Source organism: Phodopus roborovskii, unplaced genomic scaffold (assembly GCF_943737965.1).
Source record: "Phodopus roborovskii unplaced genomic scaffold, PHOROB, whole genome shotgun sequence".
Lineage (NCBI taxonomy): Eukaryota > Metazoa > Chordata > Mammalia > Rodentia > Cricetidae > Phodopus > Phodopus roborovskii.
The window spans coordinates 185051-211898 of NW_026126469.1; the positions used below are offsets into that span (position 1 = coordinate 185051).

Here is a 26848-nt window from a genome sequence, read left to right on the forward strand (position 1 = left end):
TAGGGTTAGGTTTAGGGTTAGGGTTACTTGTATCAGCAATGTAGTTTTATTTACATGTACTCTGTCACAGATCAACTCTGTGAAACATCACTCCAACTTTACTTTTGCAGCACTCTTTCACTCTGAGAATACATTCTCTTAGTCTGAGAGGGTAGTCTCGCACATTGAATAAGGACTTGATCTGAGTCCAAATCTTACTCTTCGTGTCACAGCAATACCAAAAATGTTTCAGTACAAAGACAAAGTGAAAAAACACTCTCAATGTCAGAGCAGACCCACACAATATTTTAGCAGTTCTACAGTGTACGCACCACTGCCTCACAGGTTCCTGCCCTTCACAATCACTGTGTTATCCAACTAACGTAATGTCAAATTCATCTCATTCAATGTCATATTTCATCTACATTGATTACTAACTCACATGCGTTGTGTACAAAACACATACAGAATATCAGAATACTAAAGCGCTACTTCCCAACACTCAACAAGTATGTCACTCAGAATCTATCATCCTCAGAGCTTTATGGCACAGTGATTAGAAAAACTACCACTAATCATGCACTCATTATGTGATTTTCTTCACTCACGCCAATAGTCACAGTATGGAACATTGTATTCACGTTCTGATCCTTTGTTCCATGAAATCACATAGTGTTCTTGTTCTGGAAATGCAAGCACAGAAAGAAAGCACTATCACCCACACTCTGTCGTCTCATCCATTTACAAGGTAACCTCAATCATGCTCATGGTACACTCGTATGTGCCATAGATGTAAGTCGTAGATGTAACTCATTCACAAACACATTCTCAGGACTCTAGTGCAGTGTCAGTTTCTCCCTCTCATGTTAGGTGCAACTAACAGCTGTAACAGCATTAGTTTTAGTGATAATGTTACCGTTAGTGTTAGGATTGCAATAGTATTCCCATTAGGTTTCGGTTATATTATTGCATTAAGGTCAGCATAGTGATAGGGTTAGGTTTAGGCTTAGGGTTACTTGTATCAGCAATGTAGTTTTATTTACTCGTACTCTGTCACAGATCAACTGTGTGAAACATCACTCCAACTTTAATTTGGCAGCACTCTTTCACTTTGAGAATACATTCTCTTAGTCTGAGAGAGTAGTCTCGCACATTGAATAAGGACTTGATCTGAGTCCATATCTTACTCGTCATTTCACAGCAATATCAAAAATGTTTCAGTACAAAGACAAAGTGAAAAAACACTCTCAATGTCAGAGCAGACTCTCACAATGTTTTAGCAGTTCTACAGTGTCCTAACCACTGACTCACAGGTTCAGGCCCTTCACAATCACTATGTTAGCCAACTAACGTAATGTAAAATTCATCTCGTTCCATGTCACAATTCATCCACATTGTTTCCTAACTCACATGCGTTGTGTACAAAAAAGGCACAGAATATCAGAATACTAAAGCGCTACTTCCCAACACTCAATAATTATGTCACGCAGAATCTATCATCCTCAGAGCTTTATGGCACAGTGATTAGAAGGACTTCCACTAACAGTGCACTCATAATGTGATTTTCTTCACTCACGCTAATAGTCTCAGTATGGCACGGTGTATTCACGTTCTGGTCTTGCGTTGCAGGAAATCAAATAGTGTTGTTGTTCTGGAAATGCAAGCACTGAAACTAAGCACTGTTACCCACTCTCTGACTGTCGTCTCATCCATTTTCACGGTATCCCCCAATCATGCTCACGGTACACTCGTATGTGCCATAGATGTAACTCATAGATCTAACTCATTCACACACACATTCTAAGGCCTGTGGTGGAGTGTCAGTTTCTCCCTCTCATGTTAGGTGCAACTAACAGCTGTAACAGCATTAGATTTAGTGATAATGTTACTGTTAGTGTTAGGATTGCAATAGTATTCCCATTAGGTGTCGGTTATAGTATTGCATTAAGGTCAGGATAGTGATAGGGTTAGGTTTAGGCTTAGGGTTACTTGTATCAGCAATGTAGTTTTATTTACTCGTACTCTGTCACAGATCAACTCTGTGAAACATCACTCCAACTTTACTTTCGCAGCACTCTTTCACTTTGAGAATACATTCTCTTAGTCTGAGAGAGTAGTCTCGCACATTGAATAAGGACTTGATCTGAGTCCAAATCTTACTCTTCGTGTCATAGCAATACCAAAAATGTTTCAGTACAAAGATAAAGTGAAATAACACTCTCAATGTCAGAGCAGACCCACACAATATTTTAGCAGTTCTACAGTGTACGCACCACTGACTCACAGGTTCCTGCCCTTCACAATCACTGTGTTATCCAACTAACGTAATGTCAAATTCATCTCATTCAATGTCATATTTCATCTACATTGTTTACTAACTCACATGCGTTGTGTACAAAACACATACAGAATATCAGAATACTAAAGTGCTACTTCCCAACACTCAACAAGTATGTCACTCAGAATCTATCATCCTCAGAGCTTTATGGCACAGTGATTAGAAAAACTACCACTAATCATGCACTCATTATGTGATTTTCTTCACTCACGCCAATAGTCACAGTATGGAACGTTGTATTCACGTTCTGATCCTTTGTTCCATGAAATCACATAGTGTTCTTGTTCTGGAAATGCAAGCACAGAAAGAAAGCACTATTACCCACACTCTGTCGTCTCATCCATTTACAAGGTAACATCAATCATGCTCATGGTACACTCCTATGTGCCATAGATGTAAGTCATAGATGTAACTCATTCACAAACACATTCTCAGGACTCTAGTGCAGTGTCAGTTTCTCCCTCTCATGTTAGGTGTAAGAACAGTGTGGTGTGAGGAGGAAGCCTTCGTTTTAGCTTTAGTTTTAGTACTAGTGTTACTGTCAGTGTTAGGATTGCAATAATATTCCATTTAGGTTTCGGTTTCAGTTTTGCGTTAAGGTCAGGATAGTGATATAGTTAGGGTTAGGGTTAGGGTTAGTTTTAGCAGTAATGTAGTTTTACTTTCTCATACTCTGTCACAGATCAACGCTGTGAAACATCACTACAACTTTACTTTCACAGCACTCTTTCACGTTGAGAATACATTCTCTTAGTCTAAGAGAGTAGTCTCGCACATTGAATAAGGACTTGATCTGAGTCCAAATCTTACTCGTCGTGTCACAGCAATATCAAAAATGTTTCAGTACAAAGACAAAGTGAAAAAACACTCTCAATGTCAGAGCAGACTCTCACAATGTTTTAGCAGTTCTACAGTGTCCGAACCACTGACTCACAGGTTCAGGCCCTTCACAATCACTATGTTAGCCAACTAATGTAATGTAAAATTCATCTCGTTCCATGTCACAATTCATTCACATTGTTTCCTAACTCATATGCGTTGTGTACAAAAAAGGCACAGAATATCAGAATACTAAAGCGCTACTTCCCAACACTCAACAAGTATGTCACTCAAAATCTATCATCCTCAGAGCTTTATGGCACAGTGATTAGAAGGACTACCACTAATAGTGCACTCATAATGTGATTTTCTTCACTCACGCTAATAGTCTCATTATGGCATGGTGTATTCACGTTCTGGTCTTGCGTTGCAGGAAATCAAATAGTGTTCTTGTTCTGGAAATGCAAGCACTGAAACTAAGCACTGTTACCCACTCTCTGACTGTCGTCTCATCCATTTTCACGGTAACCCCCAATCATGCTCACGGTACACTCGTATGTGCCATAGATATAACTCATAGATGTAACTCATTCACACACACATTCTAAGGCCTGTGGTGGAGTGTCAGTTTCTCCCTCTCATGTTAGGTGCAACTAACAGCTGTAACAGCATTAGTTTTAGTGATAATGTTACTGTTAGTGTTAGGATTGCAATAGTATTCCCATTAGGTGTCTGTTATAGTATTGCATTAAGGTCAGGATAGTGATATGGTTAGGTTTAGGGTTAGGGTTACTTGTATCAGCAATGTAGTTTTATTTACTCGTACTCTGTCACAGATCAACTCTGTGAAGCATCACTCCAACTTTCCTTTGCAGCACTCTTCCACTTTGAGAATACATTCTCTTAGTCTGAGAGAGTAGTCTCGCACATTGAATAAGGACTTGATCTGAGTCCAAATCTTACTCTTCGTGTCACAGCAATACCAAAAATGTTTCAGTACAAAGACAAAGTGAAAAAACACTCTCAATGTCAGAGCAGACCCACACAATATTTTAGCAGTTCTACAGTGTACGCACCACTGCCTCACAGGTTCCTGCCCTTCACAATCACTGTGTTATCCAACTAACGTAATGTCAAATTCATCTCATTCAATGTCATATTTCATTTACATTGTTTACAGACTCACATGCGTTGTGTACAAAACACATACAGAATATCAGAATACTAAAGTGCTACTTCCCAACACTCAACAAGTATGTCACTCAGAATCTATCATCCTCAGAGCTTTATGGCACAGTGATTAGAAAAACTACCACTAATCATGCACTCATTATGTGATTTTCTTCACTCACGCCAATAGTCACAGTATGGAACGTTGTATTCACGTTCTGATCCTTTGTTCCATGAAATCACATAGTGTTCTTGTTCTGGAAATGCAAGCATAGAAAGAAAGCACTATTACCCACACTCTGTCGTCTCATCCATTTACAAGGTAACCTCAATCATGCTCATGGTACACTCGTATGTGCCATAGATGTAAGTCATAGATGTAACTCATTCACAAACACATTCTCAGGACTCTAGTGCAGTGTCAGTTTCTCCCTCTCATGTTAGGTGTAAGAACAGTGTGGTGTGAGGAGGAAGCCTTCGTTTTAGCATTAGTTTTAGTACTAGTGTTACTGTCAGTGTTAGGATTGCAATAATATTCCATTTAGGTTTCCGTTTCAGTTTTGCGTTAAGGTCAGGATAGTGATATAGTTAGGGTTAGGGTTAGGGTTAGTTTTAGCAGTAATGTAGTTTTAGTTTCTCATACTCTGTCACAGATCAACGCTGTGAAACATCACTCCAACTTTACTTTCACAGCACTCTTTCACGTTGAGAATACATTCTCTTAGTCTAAGAGAGTAGTCTCGCACATTGAATAAGGACTTGATCTGAGTCCAAATCTTACTCGTCGTGTCACAGCAATATCAAAAATGTTTCAGTACAAAGACAAAGTGAAAAAACACTCTCAATGTCAGAGCAGACTCTCACAATGTTTTAGCAGTTCTACAGTGTACGAACCACTGACTCACAGGTTCAGGCCCTTCACAATCACTATGTTAGCCAACTAATGTAATGTAAAATTCATCTCGTTCCATGTCACAATTCATCCACATTGTTTCCTAACTCACATGCGTTGTGTACAAAAAAGGCACAGAATATCAGAATACTAAAGCGCTACTTCCCAACACTCAACAAGTATGTCACTCAGAATCTATAATCCTCAGAGCTTTATGGCACAGTGATTAGAAGGACTACCACTAACAGTGCACTCATAATGTGATTTTCTTCACTCACGCTAATAGTCTCAGTATGGCACGGTGTATTCACGTTCTGGTCTTGCGTTGCAGGAAATCAAATAGTGTTCTTGTTCTAGAAATGCAAGCACTGAAACTAAGCACTGTTACCCACTCTCTGACTGTCGTCTCATCCATTTTCACGGTAACCCCCAATCATGCTCAGGGTACACTCGTATGTGCCATAGATATAACTCATAGATATAACTCATTCACACACACATTCTAAGGCCTGTGGTGGAGTGTCAGTTTCTCCCTCTCATGTTAGGTGCAACTAACAGCTGTAACAGCATTAGTTTTAGTGATAATGTTACTGTTAGTGTTAGGATTGCAATAGTATTCCCATTAGGTGTCTGTTATAGTATTGCATTAAGGTCAGGATAGTGATATGGTTAGGTTTAGGCTTAGGGTTACTTGTATCAGCAATGTAGTTTTATTTACTCGTACTCTGTCACAGATCAACTCTGTGAATCATCACTCCAACTTTACTTTCGCAGCACTCTTTCACTTTGAGAATACATTCTCTTAGTCTGAGAGAGTAGTCTCGCACATTGAATAAGGACTTGATCTGAGTCCAAATCTTACTCTTCGTGTCATAGCAATACCAAAAATGTTTCAGTACAAAGACAAAGTGAAAAACACTCTCAATGTCAGAGCAGACCCACACAATATTTTAGCAGTTCTACAGTGTACGCACCACTGACTCACAGGTTCCTGCCCTTCACAATCACTGTGTTATCCAACTAACGTAATGAAAAATTCATCTCATTCAATGTCATATTTCATCTACATTGTTTACTAACTCACATGCGTTGTGTACAAAACACATACAGAATATCAGAATACTAAAGTGCTACTTCCCAACACTCCACAAGTATGTCACTCAGAATCTATCATCCTCAGAGCTTTATGGCACAGTGATTAGAAAAACTACCACTAATCATGCACTCATTATGTGATTTTCTTCACTCACGCCAATAGTCACAGTATGGAACGGTGTATTCACGTTCTGATGCTTTGTTCCATGAAATCACATAGTGTTCTTGTTCTGGAAATGCAAGCACAGAAAGAAAGCACTATTAGCCACACTCTGTCGTCTCATCCATTTACACCGTAACCTCAATCATGCTCATGGTACACTCGTATGTGCCATAGATGTAAGTCCTAGATGTAACTCATTCACAAACACATTCTCAGGACTCTAGTGCAGTGTCAGTTTCTCCCTCTCATGTTAGGTGTAAGAACAGTGTGGTGTGAGGAGGAAGCCTTCGTTTTAGCATTAGTTTTAGTACTAGTGTTACTGTTAGTGTTAGGATTGCAATAATATTCCATTTAGGTTTCGGTTTCAGTTTTGCGTTAAGGTCAGGATAGTGAAATAGTTAGGGTTAGGGTTAGGGTTAGTTTTAGCAGTAATGTAGTTTTAGTTTCTCATACACTGTCACAGATCAACGCTGTGAAACATCACTCCAACTTACTTTCACAGCACTCTTTCACGTTGAGAATACATTCTCTTAGTCTAAGAGAGTAGTCTCGCACATTGAATAAGGACTTGATCTGAGTCCAAATCTTACTCGTCGTGTCACAGCAATATCAAAAATGTTTCAGTACAAAGACAAAGTGAAAAACCACTCTCAATGTCAGAGCAGACTCACACAATGTTTTAGCAGTTCTACAGTGTACGAACCACTGACTCACAGGTTCAGGTCCCTCACAATCACTATGTTATCCAACTAACGTAATGTAAAATTCATCTCGTTCCATGTCACAATTCATCCACATTGTTTCCTAACTCACATGCGTTGTGTACAAAAAAGGCACAGAATATCAGAATATTAAAGCGCTACTTCCCAACACTCAATAATTATGTCACTCAGAATCTATCATCCTCAGAGCTTTATGGCACAGTGATTAGAAGGACTTCCACTAACAGTGCACTCATAATGTGATTTTCTTCACTCACGCTAATAGTCTCAGTATGGCACGGTGTATTCACGTTCTGGTCTTGCGTTGCAGGAAATCAAATAGTGTTGTTGTTCTGGAAATGCAAGCACTGAAACTAAGCACTGTTACCCACTCTCTGACTGTCGTCTCATCCATTTTCACGGTACCCCCAATCATGCTCACGGTACACTCGTATGTGCCATAGATGTAACTCATAGATCTAACTCATTCACACACACATTCTAAGGCCTGTGGTGGAGTGTCAGTTTCTCCCTCTCATGTTAGGTGCAACTAACAGCTGTAACAGCATTAGTTTTAGTGATAATGTTACTGTTAGTGTTAGGATTGCAATAGTATTCCCATTAGGTGTCGGTTATAGTATTGCATTAAGGTCAGGATAGTGATAGGGTTAGGTTTAGGCTTAGGGTTACTTGTATCAGCAATGTAGTTTTATTTACTCGTACTCTGTCACAGATCAACTCTGTGAAGCATCACTCCAACTTTACTTTCGCATCACTCTTTCACTTTGAGAATACATTCTCTTAGTCTGAGAGAGTAGTCTCGCACATTGAATAAGGACTTGATCTGAGTCCAAATCTTACTCGTCGTGTCACAGCAATACCAAAAATGTTTCAGTACAAAGACAAAGTGAAAAACACTCTCAATGTCAGAGTAGACCCACACAATATTTTAGCAGTTCTACAGTGTACGCACCACTGACTCACAGGTTCCTGCCCTTCACAATCACTGTGTTATCCAACTAACGTAATGTCAAATTCATCTCATTCAATGTCATATTTCATCTACATTGTTTACTAACTCACATGCGTTGTGTACAAAACACATACAGAATATCAGAATACTAAAGTGCTACTTCCCAACACTCAACAAGTATGTCACTCAGAATCTATCATCCTCAGAGCTTTATGGCACAGTGATTAGAAAAACTACCACTAATCATGCACTCATTATGTGATTTTCTTCACTCACGCCAATAGACACAGTATGGAACGGTGTATTCACGTTCTGATCCTTTGTTCCATGAAATCACATAGTGTTCTTGTTCTGGAAATGCAAGCACAGAAAGAAAGCACTATTACCCACACTCTGTCGTCTCATCCATTTACACCGTAACCTCAATCATGCTCATGGTACACTCGTATGTGCCATAGATGTAAGTCCTAGATGTAACTCATTCAAAAACACATTCTCAGGACTCTAGTGCAGTGTCAGTTTCTCCCTCTCATGTTAGGTGTAAGAACAGTGTGGTGTGAGGAGGAAGCCTTCGTTTTAGCATTAGTTTTAGTACTAGTGTTACTGTTAGTGTTAGGATTGCAATAATATTCCATTTAGGTTTCGGTTTCAGTTTTGCGTTAAGGTCAGGATAGTGAAATAGTTAGGGTTAGGGTTAGGGTTAGTTTTAGCAGTAATGTAGTTTTAGTTTCTCATACACTGTCACAGATCAACGCTGTGAAACATCACTCCAACTTACTTTCACAGCACTCTTTCACGTTGAGAATACATTCTCTTAGTCTAAGAGAGTAGTCTCGCACATTGAATAAGGACTTGATCTGAGTCCAAATCTTACTCGTCGTGTCACAGCAATATCAAAAATGTTTCAGTACAAAGACAAAGTGAAAAAACACTCTCAATGTCAGAGCAGACTCTCACAATGTTTTAGCAGTTCTACAGTGTCCGAACCACTGACTCACAGGTTCAGGCCCTTCACAATCACTATGTTAGCCAACTAAGGTAATGTAAAATTCATCTCGTTCCATGTCACAATTCATCCACATTGTTTCCTAACTCACATGCGTTGTGTACAAATAAGGCACAGAATATCAGAATACTAAAGCGCTACTTCCCAACACTCAACAAGTATGTCACTCAGAATCTATCATCCTCAGAGCTTTATGGCACAGTGATTAGAAGGACTTCCACTAACAGTGCACTCATAATGTGATTTTCTTCACTCACGCTAATAGTCTCAGTATGGCACGGTGTATTCACGTTCTGGTCTTGCGTTGCAGGAAATCAAATAGTGTTGTTGTTCTGGAAATGCAAGCACTGAAACTAAGCACTGTTACCCACTCTCTGACTGTCGTCTCATCCATTTTCACGGTAACCCCCAATCATGCTCACGGTACACTCGTATGTGCCATAGATGTAACTCATAGATCTAACTCATTCACACACACATTCTAAGGCCTGTGGTGGAGTGTCAGTTTCTCCCTCTCATGTTAGGTGCAACTAACAGCTGTAACAGCATTAGTTTTAGTGATAATGTTACTGTTAGTGTTAGGATTGCAATAGTATTCCCATTAGGTGTCGGTTATAGTATTGCATTAAGGAAAGGATAGTGATAGGGTTAGGTTTAGGCTTAGGGTTACTTGTATCAGCAATGTAGTTTTATTTACTCGTACTCTGTCACAGATCAACTCTGTGAATCATCACTCCAACTTTACTTTCGCAGCACTCTTTCACTTTGAGAATACATTCTCTTAGTCTGAGAGAGTAGTCTCGCACATTGAATAAGGACTTGATCTGAGTCCAAATCTTACTCTTCGTGTCATAGCAATACCAAAAATGTTTCAGTACAAAGACAAAGTGAAAAACACTCTCAATGTCAGAGCAGACCCACACAATATTTTAGCAGTTCTACAGTGTACGCACCACTGACTCACAGGTTCCTGCCCTTCACAATCACTGTGTTATCCAACTAACGTAATGTCAAATTCATCTCATTCAATGTCATATTTCATCTACATTGTTTACTAACTCACATGCGTTGTGTACAAAACACATACAGAATATCAGAATACTAAAGTGCTACTTCCCAACACTCAACAAGTATGTCACTCAGAATCTATCATCCTCAGAGCTTTATGGCACAGTGATTAGAAAAACTACCACTAATCATGCACTCATTATGTGATTTTCTTCACTCACGCCAATAGTCACAGTATGGAACGGTGTATTCACGTTCTGATCCTTTGTTCCATGAAATCACATAGTGTTCTTGTTCTGGAAATGCAAGCACAGAAAGAAAGCACTATTACCCACACTCTGTCGTCTCATCCATTTACAAGGTAACATCAATCATGCTCATGGTACACTCGTATGTGCCATAGATGTAAGTCATAGATGTAACTCATTCACAAACACATTCTCAGGACTCTAGTGCAGTGTCAGTTTCTCCCTCACATGTTACGTGGAAGAACAGTGTGGTGTGAGGAGGAAGCCTTCGTTTTAGCATTAGTTTTAGTACTAGTGTTACTGTCAGTGTTAGGATTGCAATAATATTCCATTTAGGTTTCCGTTTCAGTTTTGCGTTAAGGTCAGGATAGTGATATAGTTAGGGTTAGGGTTAGGGTTAGTTTTAGCAGTAATGTAGTTTTAGTTTCTCATACTCTGTCACAGATCAACGCTGTGAAACATCACTCCAACTTTACTTTCACAGCACTCTTTCACGTTGAGAATACATTCTCTTAGTCTAAGAGAGTAGTCTCGCACATTGAATAAGGACTTGATCTGAGTCCAAATCTTACTCGTCGTGTCACAGCAATATCAAAAATGTTTCAGTACAAAGACAAAGTGAAAAAACACTCTCAATGTCAGAGCAGACTCTCACAATGTTTTAGCAGTTCTACAGTGTCCGAACCACTGACTCACAGGTTCAGGCCCTTCACAATCACTATGTTAGCCAACTAATGTAATGTAAAATTCATCTCGTTCCATGTCACAATTCATCCACATTGTTTCCTAACTCACATGCGTTGTGTACAAAAAAGGCACAGAATATCAGAATACTAAAGCGCTACTTCCCAACACTCAACAAGTATGTCACTCAGAATCTATCATCCTCAGAGCTTTATGGCACAGTGATTAGAAGGACTACCACTAACAGAGCACTCATAATGTGATTTTCTTCACTCATGCTAATAGTCTCAGTATGGCACAGTGTATTCACGTTCTGGTCTTGCGTTGCAGGAAATCAAATAGTGTTGTTGTTCTGGAAATGCAAGCACTGAAACTAAGCACTGTTACCAACTCTCTGACTGTCGTCTCATCCATTTTCACGGTATCCCCCAATCATGCTCACGGTACACTCGTATGTGCCATAGATATAACTCATAGATGTAACTCATTCACACACACATTCTAAGGCCTGTGGTGGATTGTCAGTTTCTCCCTCTCATGTTAGTTGCAACTAACAGCATTAGTTTTAGTGATAATGTTACTGTTAGTGTTAGGATTGCAATAGTATTCCCATTAGGTGTTGGTTATAGTATTGCATTAAGGTCAGGATAGTGATAGGTTTAGGTTTAGGGTTAGGGTTACTTGTATCAGCAATGTAGTTTTATTTACTCGTACTCTGTCACAGATCGACTCTGTGAAACATCACTCCAACTTTACTTTCGCAGCACTCTTTCACTTTGAGAATGCATTCTCTTAGTCTGAGAGAGTACTCTTGCACATTGAATAAGGACTTGATCTGAGTCCAAATCTTACTCTTCGTGTCACAGCAATACCAAAAATGTTTCAGTACAAAGACAAAGTGAAAAAACACTCTCAATGTCAGAGCAGACTCTCACAATGTTTTAGCAGTTCTACAGTGTCCGAACCACTGACTCACAGGTTCAGGCCCTTCACAATCACTATGTTAGCCAACTAATGTAATGTAAAATTCATCTCGTTCCATGTCACAATTCATCCACATTGTTTCCTAACTCACATGCGTTGTGTATAAAAAAGGCACAGAATATCAGAATACTAAAGCGCTACTTCCCAACACTCAACAAGTATGTCACTCAGAATCTATCATCCTCAGAGCTTTATGGCACAGTGATTAGAAGGACTACCACTAACAGTGCACTCATAATGTGATTTTCTTCACTCACGCTAATAGTCTCAGTATGGCACGGTGTATTCACGTTCTGGTCTTGCGTTGCAGGAAATCAAATAGTGTTGTTGTTCTGGAAATGCAAGCACTGAAACTAAGCACTGTTACCCACTCTCTGACTGTCGTCTCATCCATTTTCACGGTATCCCCCAATCATACTCACGGTACACTCGTATGTGCCATAGATGTAACTCATAGATCTAACTCATTCACACACACATTCTAAGGCCTGTGGTGGAGTGTCAGTTTCTCCCTCTCATGTTAGGTGCAACTAACAGCTGTAACAGCATTAGTTTTAGTGATAATGTTACTGTTAGTGTTAGGATTGCAATAGTATTCCCATTAGGTGTCGGTTATAGTATTGCATTAAGGTCAGGATAGTGATAGGGTTAGGTTTAGGGTTAGGGTTACTTGTATCAGCAATGTAGTTTTATTTACTCGTACTCTGTCACAGATCAACTCTGTGAAGCATCACTCCAACTTTACTTTCGCAGCACTCTTTCACTTTGAGAATACATTCTCTTAGTCTGAGAGAGTAGTCTCGCACATTGAATAAGGACTTGATCTGAGTCCAAATCTTACTCTTCGTGTCATAGCAATACCAAAAATGTTTCAGTACAAAGACAAAGTGAAAAAACACTCTCAATGTCAGAGCAGACCCACACAATATTTTAGCAGTTCTACAGTGTACGCACCACTGACTCACAGGTTCCTGCCCTTCACAATCACTGTGTTATCCAACTAACGTAATGTCAAATTCATCTCATTCAATGTCATATTTCATCTACATTGTTTACTAACTCACATGCGTTGTGTACAAAACACATACAGAATATCAGAATACTAAAGTGCTACTTCCCAACACTCAACAAGTATGTCACTCAGAATCTATCATCCTCAGAGCTTTATGGCACAGTGATTAGAAAAACTACCACTAATCATGCACTCATTATTTGATTTTCTTCACTCACGCCAATAGTCACAGTATGGAACGTTGTATTCACGTTCTGATCCTTTGTTCCATGAAATCACATAGTGTTCTTGTTCTGGAAATGCAAGCACAGAAAGAAAGCACTATTACCCACACTCTGTCGTCTCATCCATTTACAAGGTAACATCAATCATGCTCATGGTACACTCGTATGTGCCATAGATGTAAGTCATAGATGTAACTCATTCACAAACACATTCTCAGGACTCTAGTGCAGTGTCAGTTTCTCCCTCTCATGTTAGGTGTAAGAACAGTGTGGTGTGAGGAGGAAGCCTTCGTTTTAGCATTAGTTTTAGTACTAGTGTTACTGTCAGTGTTAGGATTGCAATAATATTCCATTTAGGTTTCCGTTTCAGTTTTGCGTTAAGGTCAGGATATTGATATAGTTAGGGTTAGGGTTAGGGTTAGTTTTAGCAGTAATGTAGTTTTAGTTTCTCATACTCTGTCACAGATCAACGCTGTGAAACATCACTCCAACTTTACTTTCACAGCACTCTTTCACATTGAGAATACATTCTCTTAGTCTAAGAGAGTAGTCTCGCACATTGAATAAGGACTTGATCTGAGTCCAAATCTTACTCGTCGTGTCACAGCAATATCAAAAATGTTTCAGTACAAAGACAAAGTGAAAAAACACTCTCAATGTCAGAGCAGACTCTCACAATGTTTTAGCAGTTCTACAGTGTCCGAACCACTGACTCACAGGTTCAGGCCCTTCACAATCACTATGTTAGCCAACTAATGTAATGTAAAATTCATCTCGTTCCATGTCACAATTCATCCACATTGTTTCCTAACTCACATGCGTTGTGTACAAAAAAGGCACAGAATATCAGAATACTAAAGCGCTACTTCCCAACACTCAACAAGTATGTCACTCAGAATCTATAATCCTCAGAGCTTTATGGCACAGTGATTAGAAGGACTACCACTAACAGTGCACTCATAATGTGATTTTCTTCACTCACGCTAATAGTCTCAGTATGGCACGGTGTATTCACGTTCTGGTCTTGCGTTGCAGGAAATCAAATAGTGTTGTTGTTCTGGAAATGCAAGCACTGAAACTAAGCACTGTTACCCACTCTCTGACTGTCGTCTCATCCATTTTCACGGTATCCCCCAATCATACTCACGGTACACTCGTATGTGCCATAGATGTAACTCATAGATCTAACTCATTCACACACACATTCTAAGGCCTGTGGTGGAGTGTCAGTTTCTCCCTCTCATGTTAGGTGCAACTAACAGCTGTAACAGCATTAGTTTTAGTGATAATGTTACTGTTAGTGTTAGGATTGCAATAGTATTCCCATTAGGTGTCGGTTATAGTATTGCATTAAGGTCAGGATAGTGATAGGGTTAGGTTTAGGGTTAGGGTTACTTGTATCAGCAATGTAGTTTTATTTACTCGTACTCTGTCACAGATCAACTCTGTGAAGCATCACTCCAACTTTACTTTCGCAGCACTCTTTCACTTTGAGAATACATTCTCTTAGTCTGAGAGAGTAGTCTCGCACATTGAATAAGGACTTGATCTGAGTCCAAATCTTACTCTTCGTGTCATAGCAATACCAAAAATGTTTCAGTACAAAGACAAAGTGAAAAAACACTCTCAATGTCAGAGCAGACCCACACAATATTTTAGCAGTTCTACAGTGTACGCACCACTGACTCACAGGTTCCTGCCCTTCACAATCACTGTGTTATCCAACTAACGTAATGTCAAATTCATCTCATTCAATGTCATATTTCATCTACATTGTTTACTAACTCACATGCGTTGTGTACAAAACACATACAGAATATCAGAATACTAAAGCGCTACTTCCCAACACTCAACAAGTATGTCACTCAGAATCTATCATCCTCAGAGCTTTATGGCACAGTGATTAGAAAAACTACCACTAATCATGCACTCATTATGTGATTTTCTTCACTCACGCCAATAGTCACAGTATGGAACGTTGTATTCACGTTCTGATCCTTTGTTCCATGAAATCACATAGTGTTCTTGTTCTGGAAATGCAAGCACAGAAAGAAAGCACTATTACCCACACTCTGTCGTCTCATCCATTTACAAGGTAACATCAATCATGCTCATGGTACACTCGTATGTGCCATAGATGTAAGTCCTAGATGTAACTCATTCACAAACACATTCTCAGGACTCTAGTGCAGTGTCAGTTTCTCCCTCTCATGTTAGGTGTAAGAACAGTGTGGTGTGAGGAGGAAGCCTTCGTTTTAGCATTAGTTTTAGTACTAGTGTTACTGTCAGTGTTAGGATTGCAATAATATTCCATTTAGGTTTCCGTTTCAGTTTTGCGTTAAGGTCAGGATAGTGATATAGTTAGGGTTAGGGTTAGGGTTAGTTTTAGCAGTAATGTAGTTTTAGTTTCTCATACTCTGTCACAGATCAACGCTGTGAAACATCACTCCAACTTTACTTTCACAGCACTCTTTCACATTGAGAATACATTCTCTTAGTCTAAGAGAGTAGTCTCGCACATTGAATAAGGACTTGATCTGAGTCCAAATCTTACTCGTCGTGTCACAGCAATATCAAAAATGTTTCAGTACAAAGACAAAGTGAAAAAACACTCTCAATGTCAGAGCAGACCCACACAATGTTTTAGCAGTTCTACAGTGTCCGAACCACTGACTCACAGGTTCCTGCCCTTCACAATCACTGTGTTATCCAACTAACGTAATGTCAAATTCATCTCCTTCAATGTCACATTTCATCTACATTGTTTCCTAACCACATACGTTGTGTACAAAAAAACAGGCAGAATATAAAAATACTAAAGCGCTACTTCCCAACACTCAACAATTATTTAACGCAGAATCTATCATCCTCAGAGCTTTGTGGCACAGTGATTAGAAAGACTACCACTAACAGTGAACTCATAATGTAATTTTCATTACTCACGCTAATAGTCTCAGTATGGCAAGGTGTATTCACGTTCTGGTCTTGCGTTGCAGGAAATCAAATAGTGTTCTTGTTCTGGAAATGCAAGCACTGAAACTAAGCACTGTTACCCACTCTCTGACTGTCGTCTCATCCATTTTCACGGTAACCCCCAATCATGCTCACGGTACACTCGTATGTGCCATAGATGTAACTCATAGATGTAACTCATTCACACACACATTCTAAGGCCTGTGGTGGAGTGTCAGTTTCTCCCTCTCATGTTAGGTGCAACTAACAGCTGTAACAGCATTAGTTTTAGTGATAATGTTACTGTTAGTGTTAGGATTGCAATCGTATTCCCATTAGGTGTCGGTTATAGTATTGCATTAAGGTCAGGATAGTGATAGGGTTTGGTTTAGGGTTAGGGTTACTTGTATCAGCAATGTAGTTTTATTTACTCGTACTCTGTCACAGATCAACTCTGTGAAACATCACTCCAACTTTACTTTCGCAGCACTCTTTCACTTTGAGAATACATTCTCTTAGTCTGAGAGAGTAGTCTCGCACATTGAATAAGGACTTGATCTGAGTCCAAATCTTACTCTTCGTGTCACAGCAATACCAAAAATGTTTCAGTACAAAGACAAAGTGAAAAAACACTCTCAATGTCAGAGCAGACCCACACAATATTTTAGCAGTTCTACAGTGTACGCACCACTGACTCACAGGTTCCTGCCCTTCACAATCACTGTGTTATCCAACTAACGTAATGTCAAATTCATCTCATTCAATGTCATATTTCATCTACATTGTTTACTAACTCACATGCGTTGTGTACAAAACACATACAGAATATCAGAACACTAAAGCGCTACTTCCCAACACTCAACAAGTATGTCACTCAGAATCTATCATCCTCAGAGCTTTATGGCACAGTGATTAGAAAAACTACCACTAATCATGCACTCATTATGTGATTTTCTTCACTCACGCCAATAGCCACAGTATGGAACGGTGTATTCTCGTTCTGATTGTAGTGATAGAAAACTAGCAAACAAACAAACAAAAAACAAAATCAGGATGCCTAATTACAGTGATGTCAATATATTTTCCAGTAGGTGGCAGACATTGTCAAGAAGTTATAGAAAAGAGAAGAAAGTTCTGTGACTTCCAAAGATGGCCAACAGGTGTCTCTTTACAACCATATATCTCTGAACTCTTGTAAAAATAAAGTCAGACAGATATAACATTTGCTTGTCTTCCTTGTTCATCTGATAGCATCAACACTACTCTACCAAGCACTGAATAGGTGAGTTTGCCCAGCAGAAAAGGAAATAATCGAATTCTAAGGAGGAAAGAGATATTGAATACAATCGAATAGCAGAAAACAGCCAAATAAAGTGTTCTTCTCAAGTAGAAAAAGACTCCCAATTTAAAGGATCTTGAACAGCACTGGTCACGTGTGCATGTGTTTACTCAACTTTAGAGAGAGAGGGCCTTGTGAATGGTTCCTAACCAGGAAGGACTTCCTGACATCATTTCATTGATATTGTTTCCCATCCCAATTTCAATAGACCACACACACACACACACACACACACACACACACGCACACACACACACACACTACATGAACATCTGCACCTTCACACTTTCACACTTGTCTGACTTTGCTGGCATCATTAACATAATCTCTCTCTCTGTGTGTGTGAGTATCAGAAAGAGAGAGAGAGGGAGAGAAAGTGAGAGAGAGAGAAAGAGAAAGAGAGAGAGAATGCTAATTTCCTCAATAACTCAAAGATAGTCTTAAGTATGGAGTTCAAAGTATATACGCAGAATCCTCTGAATTCTGTGTGGGTACAGAATTCTGAAAAATTTACCTTTTATGCTAGAGAATATTTATCTCCAGTTTATTCTAATGTTAAGTAGGCATGTGTAGTAAACATGGTTTCACATAGAGAAGACGAAATACTAGAAGAAAATGTCATTTCTATGGATAGTTCACTCTATCAGAGACTGTGTTAAATGATAAATCAAAAAGATAATATATGTCCAAATTCACACAAACCCACAAAGGACATCACACCACTGTCATGAAGCTTTAGTTAATAAAATAAAATTTTGTTCCTGCCTAGTAGATATTTAAACTAATAATATTTTATGACTATGCACAGATACTACAGGCAAACCAATGACCTTTCATCACTTCACACTGTTCAAAGATATTTACAGCCCAACCACATGTTATAGTTCTAAAGAAATATGGCTTATTTCAGGGCACAGCACAACATGGGATGCTTCACTTCTTTAAGGTCTGGAAGTACTACCCAGTAATAGATTTACTTCATTTCTTTTGTAGAGCTGGCACCTTCCCTCTACTTTCTGTATGTATGAAGACCTAAGTGTGCACAAAGTGAATACCAGCTTTTTCTATTCAAGTATTTCTCTGATGGACGAACATGACTGGGCCTTTCCTGAGGAAAAGAAAATCACAGCCAGGTTAAAGAAAGTCACAGGAATCCAGTGCCTGGTAAAGATTCAAACCATCCTGGTCAGTTTGTCCAGAAAGTAGAGAAAATTCGAGAATGAGAAAATGAGATGAACTTTCTTGAATCCCATCAGACCCAGGAATCTGTTTCATGCAAAATCAGAAGAGTTATGAGATCCACTAGAAAAGGTAATGGGAGTTTGTGTCTCTTCTCTTCCTTTGATTACACTTTATAGTCTATGGTTGAGCTTCCTTAATTTGACATACCTGGTATCTCTAGCTTCACTTGTTCTCTTCCACAAGAAATATCTCTTCCACAAGTGGCTTCTCTAAGCTGCTTAATTAAGGAACACAAGTTTCACTCCTGCCTAGGACTAATTCCTTGCATTAGCAAAGGCTCCTTGCCACTAACACCCCCCCTCTGTCTCTCTCTCTCCTTTCTCCTCTCTCTCTCTCCTTTTATTTGAACTCAGAATGAAACATTTAAAATATTGTGATGCTGTCTAAGCAAAACAAAATCTTCCAGTCAGTGACCAAAGCCAGCACCCTCACCCATAGAAGTCCAGTGTCTGTCTGCAGGGAAAAAAATCTGTTCTGTCCTCACATCTGACTTTTCATTCTTGCATACTTATTTATTTATTTATTTGACACATCAGGTTAACTAACACTAATTGTTCACTACTGAACCTGAGAAGAGCACCTGTTTAATGTGATTTATGTCATCAGCCCATGGACTCACGCCTGCTGACAAGTGGAAGAGATTTCACTGGTTTAGCTCAAACCTGGTTCTATGACTGTGGCTACCCTCAAGCAGAGTTTGGAGTTCACAGGCTCTTTACAGAAGTAAGGATATGAACATTTGCTGTAATCTGTAACTGAGGCCCCAGCCCTGGGTCACTGGGCACAAAGCTCAGCTGGTTTATGTATTTGTGGTTCAAATTCAAGGTTTTTTTTTGTTTGTTTGTTTGGTTAGTTGTTTTTTTTTTTTTGTTGTTGTTGTTTTGTTTTGTTTTTGTTGCTTTTGTTTTTCAACCACAATGAATTACTACTAAATTTTTAAATACATAGCAAGAACTCACTTTAGTAGGTTATCTTGTATGTTACAATTATTAGTAAATAAATACTTAAATATAATTTCCAGTTGTCCTATAATTTTGTGCTCTCTCAATGACGTTAGATCTCTAACAAATGATGTGTTTTCCAGAAATTAGGTGGCAAGGGGAAGAGGAATTCTTGCTCTATAAAGCAGGTGCCTGAAAATGAACAAACCTACTAAGAAGAGGCCAATTCAAATTCCAGCTCTGATCCGCCTGGGGAGAAATCTAATGGATTTTGCTATTTTCCTGTCTCCTGAAGATTTAGCTCCCTTAATATAAGGATTCATATAATCTCCTATATGTGTTTGACATTTATATCAGTGACTGTTGGGGGGAGAAAGAGGAGTCATTGAAATTAACGCAGGAAATCACCCACACACTCCTGTTTTCTCATCCACATATTAAAAAGTTATGCTGCACTTTTCTCTTACAAGACTTGACACCAGCAGTGGTAATCTCTATTCTCTATTTTCTTCCAGCACCTGTTAGAGAAAAGTCAGTGGCCTTCAGGGGGATCTGGCAGGATAACACTGAAATTAACAGAGTTGTCTACGGATATGGAAAAAAAAAAAAAACTAGTTTTAAAATGACTTACTTCGGAGCATTTTTAGACCTATTCCTGTATGCAAATGCAAGTGATTGGCTGACTACTGGACTGTCTAAGCTGGCAGTCAAGTAGCTGGCAAAGAAATCTTTTCGCATCTTTTATTACAAATCAGGAAAGTGAAGAGGAGCAAGGGTCGGGCGGAGTGTTGAAAACTCCTACCAAAAACAAAACAAAACAAAACAAAACAAAAAAACCCACTAAATTAAAACATAGTATTTAAGAATTAATTTTCTGTAGAGATTCACATTGTTTTTTTTTTTTTTTCTTTTACTAACACACCATGTATTTCAAAGGGAAGAAGTCTTGTTCACTTGTCTTCATGAGAACTTTCCGTGCTTTTTCCAGAGTTTGCCTATTGTTGCAGTCTGCCGGAACCTTCCCTTTGCACTCTTCCAGTTCCTGGGATAGGCTGCAAGGCATTCCTTTCAAGCTGCTAACGCAAGACAAGCAAGTTAACTTCCAGTCGCGCGGTCCTAAAGCTGGCCAGACCTGTCTCGGCGGCTGCTGGTCCCTTAACCACCCTTTTTCAAAAAATCAGGGCCATCATGGGCCCGTGTGCAAATAAAGCCCCTCGAAATGCTACTTCCAAATATAGGCTCCCCGTCACCAAAGACTCCCGGTCCTGTGGGCGGCCCATAACTTCCCGCCCACACCACGCCCGACAAGGCCCACATCTGGAAGCCAAGTCGTTCGCGGTCAGCTCGGCGGAACGGAACACCTTGCGGCAATGCTCAAGAACAGAAATTTCCTCTTTGAAAACATTTAATGTATTTGGAGCCTCCACTGAACTGCCTTGAATAGCCCACTTTGAACTAGAATAATTTAGTCTGACAACAGATTCTTCTCTGTTCACAGCTGTCCCAGAAGGAGGAGCTGAAATCCGAACCTTTCTGCTGTGATTGGGTGCTTCTACTTCTAGTAAAAGCCAGGGAGAAAATCCCTCCCAGCCCTGAAGAACTCAGTTGGGCAGGGAGCCGGGTGACTTCAGAGGCGCCCGCTTGTCCCAGGCTGCACCTGAACCGCCACGATGCTGTAGGACCTCCGCCTGGACCGTTATCCGCCCGCGCCTGCCTGCCGCCACCATGCCGCGCTCCTTCCTGGTCAAGAAACATTTCAACGCCTCCAAGAAGCCTAACTACAGCGAACTGGACACACACACAGGTAAATACGCTCTGCAAATCTGTGTGCGACTGAATCGCGTTTCTGCTACTTTACTCTGCACACACTGGGCTGCTTTTCTTTAAACGTCCTAAAACAGTGCTTACAGTCTCTGAATCACCTAGAGTAAGTTTTAATTCAAATCTTTTGAGCTTTTTCCGTACAAGGAAAGCTTCCTTCCGGTAGTGCAGTGTGGTTCTCACTGTATAATGAGTGCACTGAAATGAGCACACCCTTCCCCAAGGCTGGGCTGTTACCTTGGGGAGTCAGGAACTGGAAAGCAGCTGGATTCCTTCATGTCATTGCCCTCACAGTCGTAGCACAAGTAGAATAGCCCATGCTTGAAATGGAAAGCAACTCTACAGAAAGTTTTACAATAGTGTCTAGCTCTTCTTTATAAATGAGGGCTGTATTGCTTGTCCAGAAGAGCCAGGGTAAACAGTCAGCTTGCACAAGGACATTAAGTACAGATGAAGGGAATGTTTCATCATTATGTGTATCCTTGTGAGTGAGTCTTCACTATGGAGTTTTGTGTGTGTTGTTATGTGCTGTCTCAGGCAGTATGCATGTGTTTTAAGAAAGATTTCGCCTTAATTTTCTGCTCCCTGCTTTCTTTCTCCTAGTGATCATTTCCCCGTACCTCTATGAGAGCTACCCCATGCCTATCATACCAAAACCAGAGATCCTCAGCTCAGGAGCATACAGCCCTATTACTGTGTGGACATCATCGGCAGCTCCATTCCACTCCCCTCTGTCCAGTGGCCTTTCCTCTCTTACTGGATACTCCTCACCCTTGGGGCGAGTAAGCCCCCCTCCTTCATCTGATGCTTCATCCAAGGACCACAGTGGTTCAGAAAGTCCCATTAGTGATGAAGAGGAAAGACTACAAGCCAAGCTCTCAGACCCCCATGCCATTGAAGCTGAGAAGTTTCAGTGTAATTTGTGTAATAAGACATATTCTACTTTCTCTGGGCTGGCCAAACATAAGCAGCTGCATTGTGATGCCCAGTCTAGAAAATCTTTCAGCTGCAAATACTGTGAAAAGGAATATGTGAGCCTGGGTGCCCTTAAGATGCATATTCGGACCCACACATTGCCTTGTGTCTGCAAGATCTGTGGCAAGGCTTTCTCTAGACCCTGGTTGCTTCAAGGACACATTAGAACTCATACAGGTAAGAGGAATGTAGAAAACAATGCTTCTCAGCTCAGACAATGGTGTGTTGGGGCTAGCTGTGGGGTGCCTTGACACAGAGATGGGGTGCTTTTCATGAGGTGAACTACTAGTAACTGATGCCTGGCTGCTCAAAAGTGTGTTAGAGCAGCAAGTACTCCATTCCTTGCTAACAGCTTTGACTCCTGAACCAGTAAACAGCTTTTAGACTTTGGGAAGTACATATAGGAGGTTTAGTCTCAAAGATCAGTTAGAAAGTAGGAGTGAGGTACTTGATTTGTGTTCTACAGAACTGTCTCTGGTAGTCAGCAAATACAAGTGCCTGGATCCTAGTGTTATTTGATAAACAGACAGAGGGGTTTCCCATAGTACTTGGCTACATCTTCATTGTGAAATTTGTTAACTCTTGACTAGTTAAGTAGTAGATGGAACTAAATTTGATCTATTTTTTGTTTACTTTTTATTTGGGGTTTTGTTGTTGTTTCTTGCTGTTAATTTTTTTAATTCTTATCATAAAAGCATATGCAGGGAGCCGGATGTAGTCATCACACAGAAAGAGGAGAAATAATGGGAATGTGGGAATCTTCTCATCATATTGCACCTATTGAAGCAGAAACCCTTATCAAGAGAAAGCCCTTTAACCCTGAATTATGTCTGCATGTCTGGCAGAACTGAAGCTATTTGGCTGATATTTTAAAAGAAATTTTTGGTTTAAAAGGCCTGGTAGCTGCCTAACATGGGGGGAATATAATCAAGCTAGGCTAATTCTTGATCTTTTGATAAACTACTGTTGATATTCATTAATGTTATTTGACTTTGTTTCCTGTAAAAACACTGACTGTCATTTTTTTCTTACCCTTGCCCCCACAAACCAGGGGAAAAGCCTTTTTCTTGCCCTCATTGCAACAGAGCTTTTGCAGACAGGTCAAATCTGAGGGCACATCTGCAGACCCACTCTGATGTAAAGAAATACCAGTGCAAAAACTGCTCCAAAACCTTCTCCAGAATGTCTCTTCTGCACAAGCATGAGGAGTCTGGCTGCTGTGTGGCACACTGATTGGCACAATCAGTGTTTACTCGAACAGAATGCATTTCTTCACTCCAATGCCAAATGAAAGCCCAAAGCTGTTTTCTCTTGTGCTTACCTACAAAATAGTACGTATAGATACACACAAAAGTCTCTCTCTCTCTCTCACACACACACACACAACTATAGAACATAATCTATATACTTAAAATTAATCCTTTCTATGTGAAGTTTAAAATTATATTTACCGACAGCTATATTGAAAGACTAGAAGACAAGAACCTTTTCTTTAAAGATGAAGTGAAAAGCACATTGCATCTTTTCTTATTAAGAAAGAATGCAGAAATTTACATTGCTGCCAAACCATTTCAACTAAAAGGAACAGTATTGCTTCATAATAGATTTGTAATAGTATTTGTAATAATATTTCCAAGAGGAAGAGAGTTTGCCAGATGCTATCTCAGGTGCCTTATAAAGTACTCCAAGTTTACTTCCTTACGTGTCAGATGTCTGGTTGTCATCGGTGAATGAAAGTCTTTTCTGGATTGCCTAAAATGCTTTAAACTGTATCATTATAAGAAAAAAATGAGAAAAAGAACAGAACACAAAAGAATGTATTAAAATATTATTATTTTGTTTCATTTTTGCCATGTGTGCCTTGGAAGAGGAGGGAAGGGCAAACTTCAAACATTCCTGGTGCATGTGCCATGTTGTCTTACTTTTTAAAAGGATCATAGTGATTTATAAGACAATTTAATGAATAAGACAACATAATGCAAGAGAGCATCTTAGACATTTAGTAATGTACTTAGAGTTTTGAAAATGCATATGATGGCTGCAATAACACAATGCCCTTCAAAGTGCCTGTTTTAATGAATTGTGTAGTTGATGCAAATTATGTTTATTTTTATATGGCTGAATGAGCTCTGTATGAAAGTGAGGTGTGGTCTATAACTGTGCCTACATACAACCTGAACACTTGTGAAATCAATGTTCCTTTTTTAAAAAGTCATTTTCATGTCCACTTTTTTACAATAAACATTTTTGGTGTAAAAATTATTTCTCATATACTATCTTCAATACCTTCATTTGTCTTAATATCAAATATTATACTGAAATTTATTTTTTGTGTTAAGAAAAAACATAAATGGTATTTTATACGTATAAAATACTAATTTATTCTAGATTATAGTAAACTGCCTTTTTAACTCCTAAAGTACTATCACATTCAGAAAAAATAACATGATAGTAGCTTATTAGCAAGTTTCTGGGACAACAAATGGTTATGTTAATAATAAAAAAACATTTTTCAAAATATTCTAATGTTAATTTTATTGACTTTGTGAAAACAAATTATAATCATTTATGCTTTTTCATATGCCATTGGAATAGTTTCAGATTTTTAAAGGAAATATTATTTAATGATATAAGAGAGAGAAACATAAAAAAAGCCTACATGAAAGAAATAGTAACCACAAATAATATACATTTGAAAAAGTAAACTGTGTAAACAAAAGCTCATTGGTAGTGATGTAGGTAATATGTTTGATGGCCTTAGAGTGAAACTAAAAAACTAAAGCATCTTTTTATGTATGATCAAGTTGAGCAAGCTTGCACCCAAACTTGAGATGTATTTCATAAAACAGTATCTAATCATACATCCCATTATTCAAATTCATGTTGTGTTAATGGATATGTGAGTTTCCTAATGATGATGCAACTTCACTAGATACCAGAGCATATGAGGACCCAAACTTGAAGGCTGTTGTAACAGTAGTTCTGTTTCTATTAACTGATGATTTCATTTTAGTATAACCAGAACTTGCAAAATAGTCTTTTTCTTTTGATGATTTATGATTCAAGCAAAAGCTGGTAATAACTCAAATGATGTTAATAATAGACCATTAGCATGGAACCAATAATAAATGTTAGACTGGTGCTTTCCCTGCTGAGTATTTTACATATTTTAGCCCATGTATACAGCAATTTTGTATTTGATGAAAAAAGCCAGTTGAGTATTATACTTTTTAATTGTTTGGCTATCTCAGGCTGTAGCTCTCAGAAGCAAAATTATTTGGCACAACAGTTTATGGCTGTGAAAGTTATGGCCTATCATTATCCTGGAACACTATAACGTCATTTTAAAAAGCCAACTGAGTTACACATACCTGGGACAAAAATATTGCAGTAGTAGTCTGAGAGTATCTAAGTCAGCTAACAAGGAGACTGTCTTGTAAAGGGAAAAGTTGAGTCACATCTTTGTGAAAGCTCTGGTGGCTGGTCAGGAGCCACAGTTACCCCAATTTTCCTTTCTCACTGGTTAGAGCAGTAGGCAGTGTCCTGGTGTCAAAACTTAAGCAGCTACCTTTCTGAATGGAAGCATCTGTTCATTACTAATTCCCCAATGAAAGAATAATACATTTTCTAATATAGTGCCACTATTCTAATTTCATTCTTAATTTAAATATTCCAGTTTTATAAAAATATCATGCTTATGAGGTACAGTAGATATTAGAATAATCTTTAAATACACCTGAATTTGTACCTATGGTTTTAACTATATATCTTCCTTTCAGCAATCCACAAAGCTTGTAAGTGTTCTGATCCATTCATGCAATAACACATACCAAGTCACAAGCTTTGGTGAATGCCTTCCCTTTCACTATATGGGCCACTCTCAATGTGGAATCTCTCAGGGCTCAGCATAACAGTAGCACAGCATTTTAATAAATATTAAATGAATTGATTGAAAAAGCAGTAGAATTGGTAGAAAAGCTTAGAAAATCAAAAGAAAGTCAGTATATTTCCTTATTACCGCAGTCATAACTTTCAAGAAAATCCCTGTCCCCATTCATTTTACTTACTTATGCAACTTTGGCATCACATTTGCCTAGGATTCCTAAAGCACAAAATAGGAACAAAGACTCAGTACCACAGATAAAAAACTGAAGATCCCTTGCACTAATGTTTCTACAAGATCCCTACTGCTATTATTTAATGTTTACTACATGCATATTACTATGTATATAGTACATACTGATACTGTGTAGAACATATACTCATGCATAGTATTTGCCAT

General features: G+C 39.0%; 1 protein-coding gene across 1 annotated transcript; it reads left to right on the plus strand.

The window, feature by feature from the left end:
• The first annotated feature begins 21130 nt into the window (after positions 1 to 21130).
• Snai2 (snail family transcriptional repressor 2) lies at positions 21131 to 24828 on the plus strand. The gene is made up of 3 exons (XM_051190974.1): positions 21131 to 21574; positions 22195 to 22743; positions 23618 to 24828. Exons 1-3 carry the CDS (start codon positions 21496 to 21498, stop codon positions 23797 to 23799), a joined length of 810 nt encoding a protein of 269 aa, XP_051046931.1. The 5' UTR covers positions 21131 to 21495; the 3' UTR covers positions 23800 to 24828.
• Positions 24829 to 26848: the final 2020 nt, after the last annotated feature.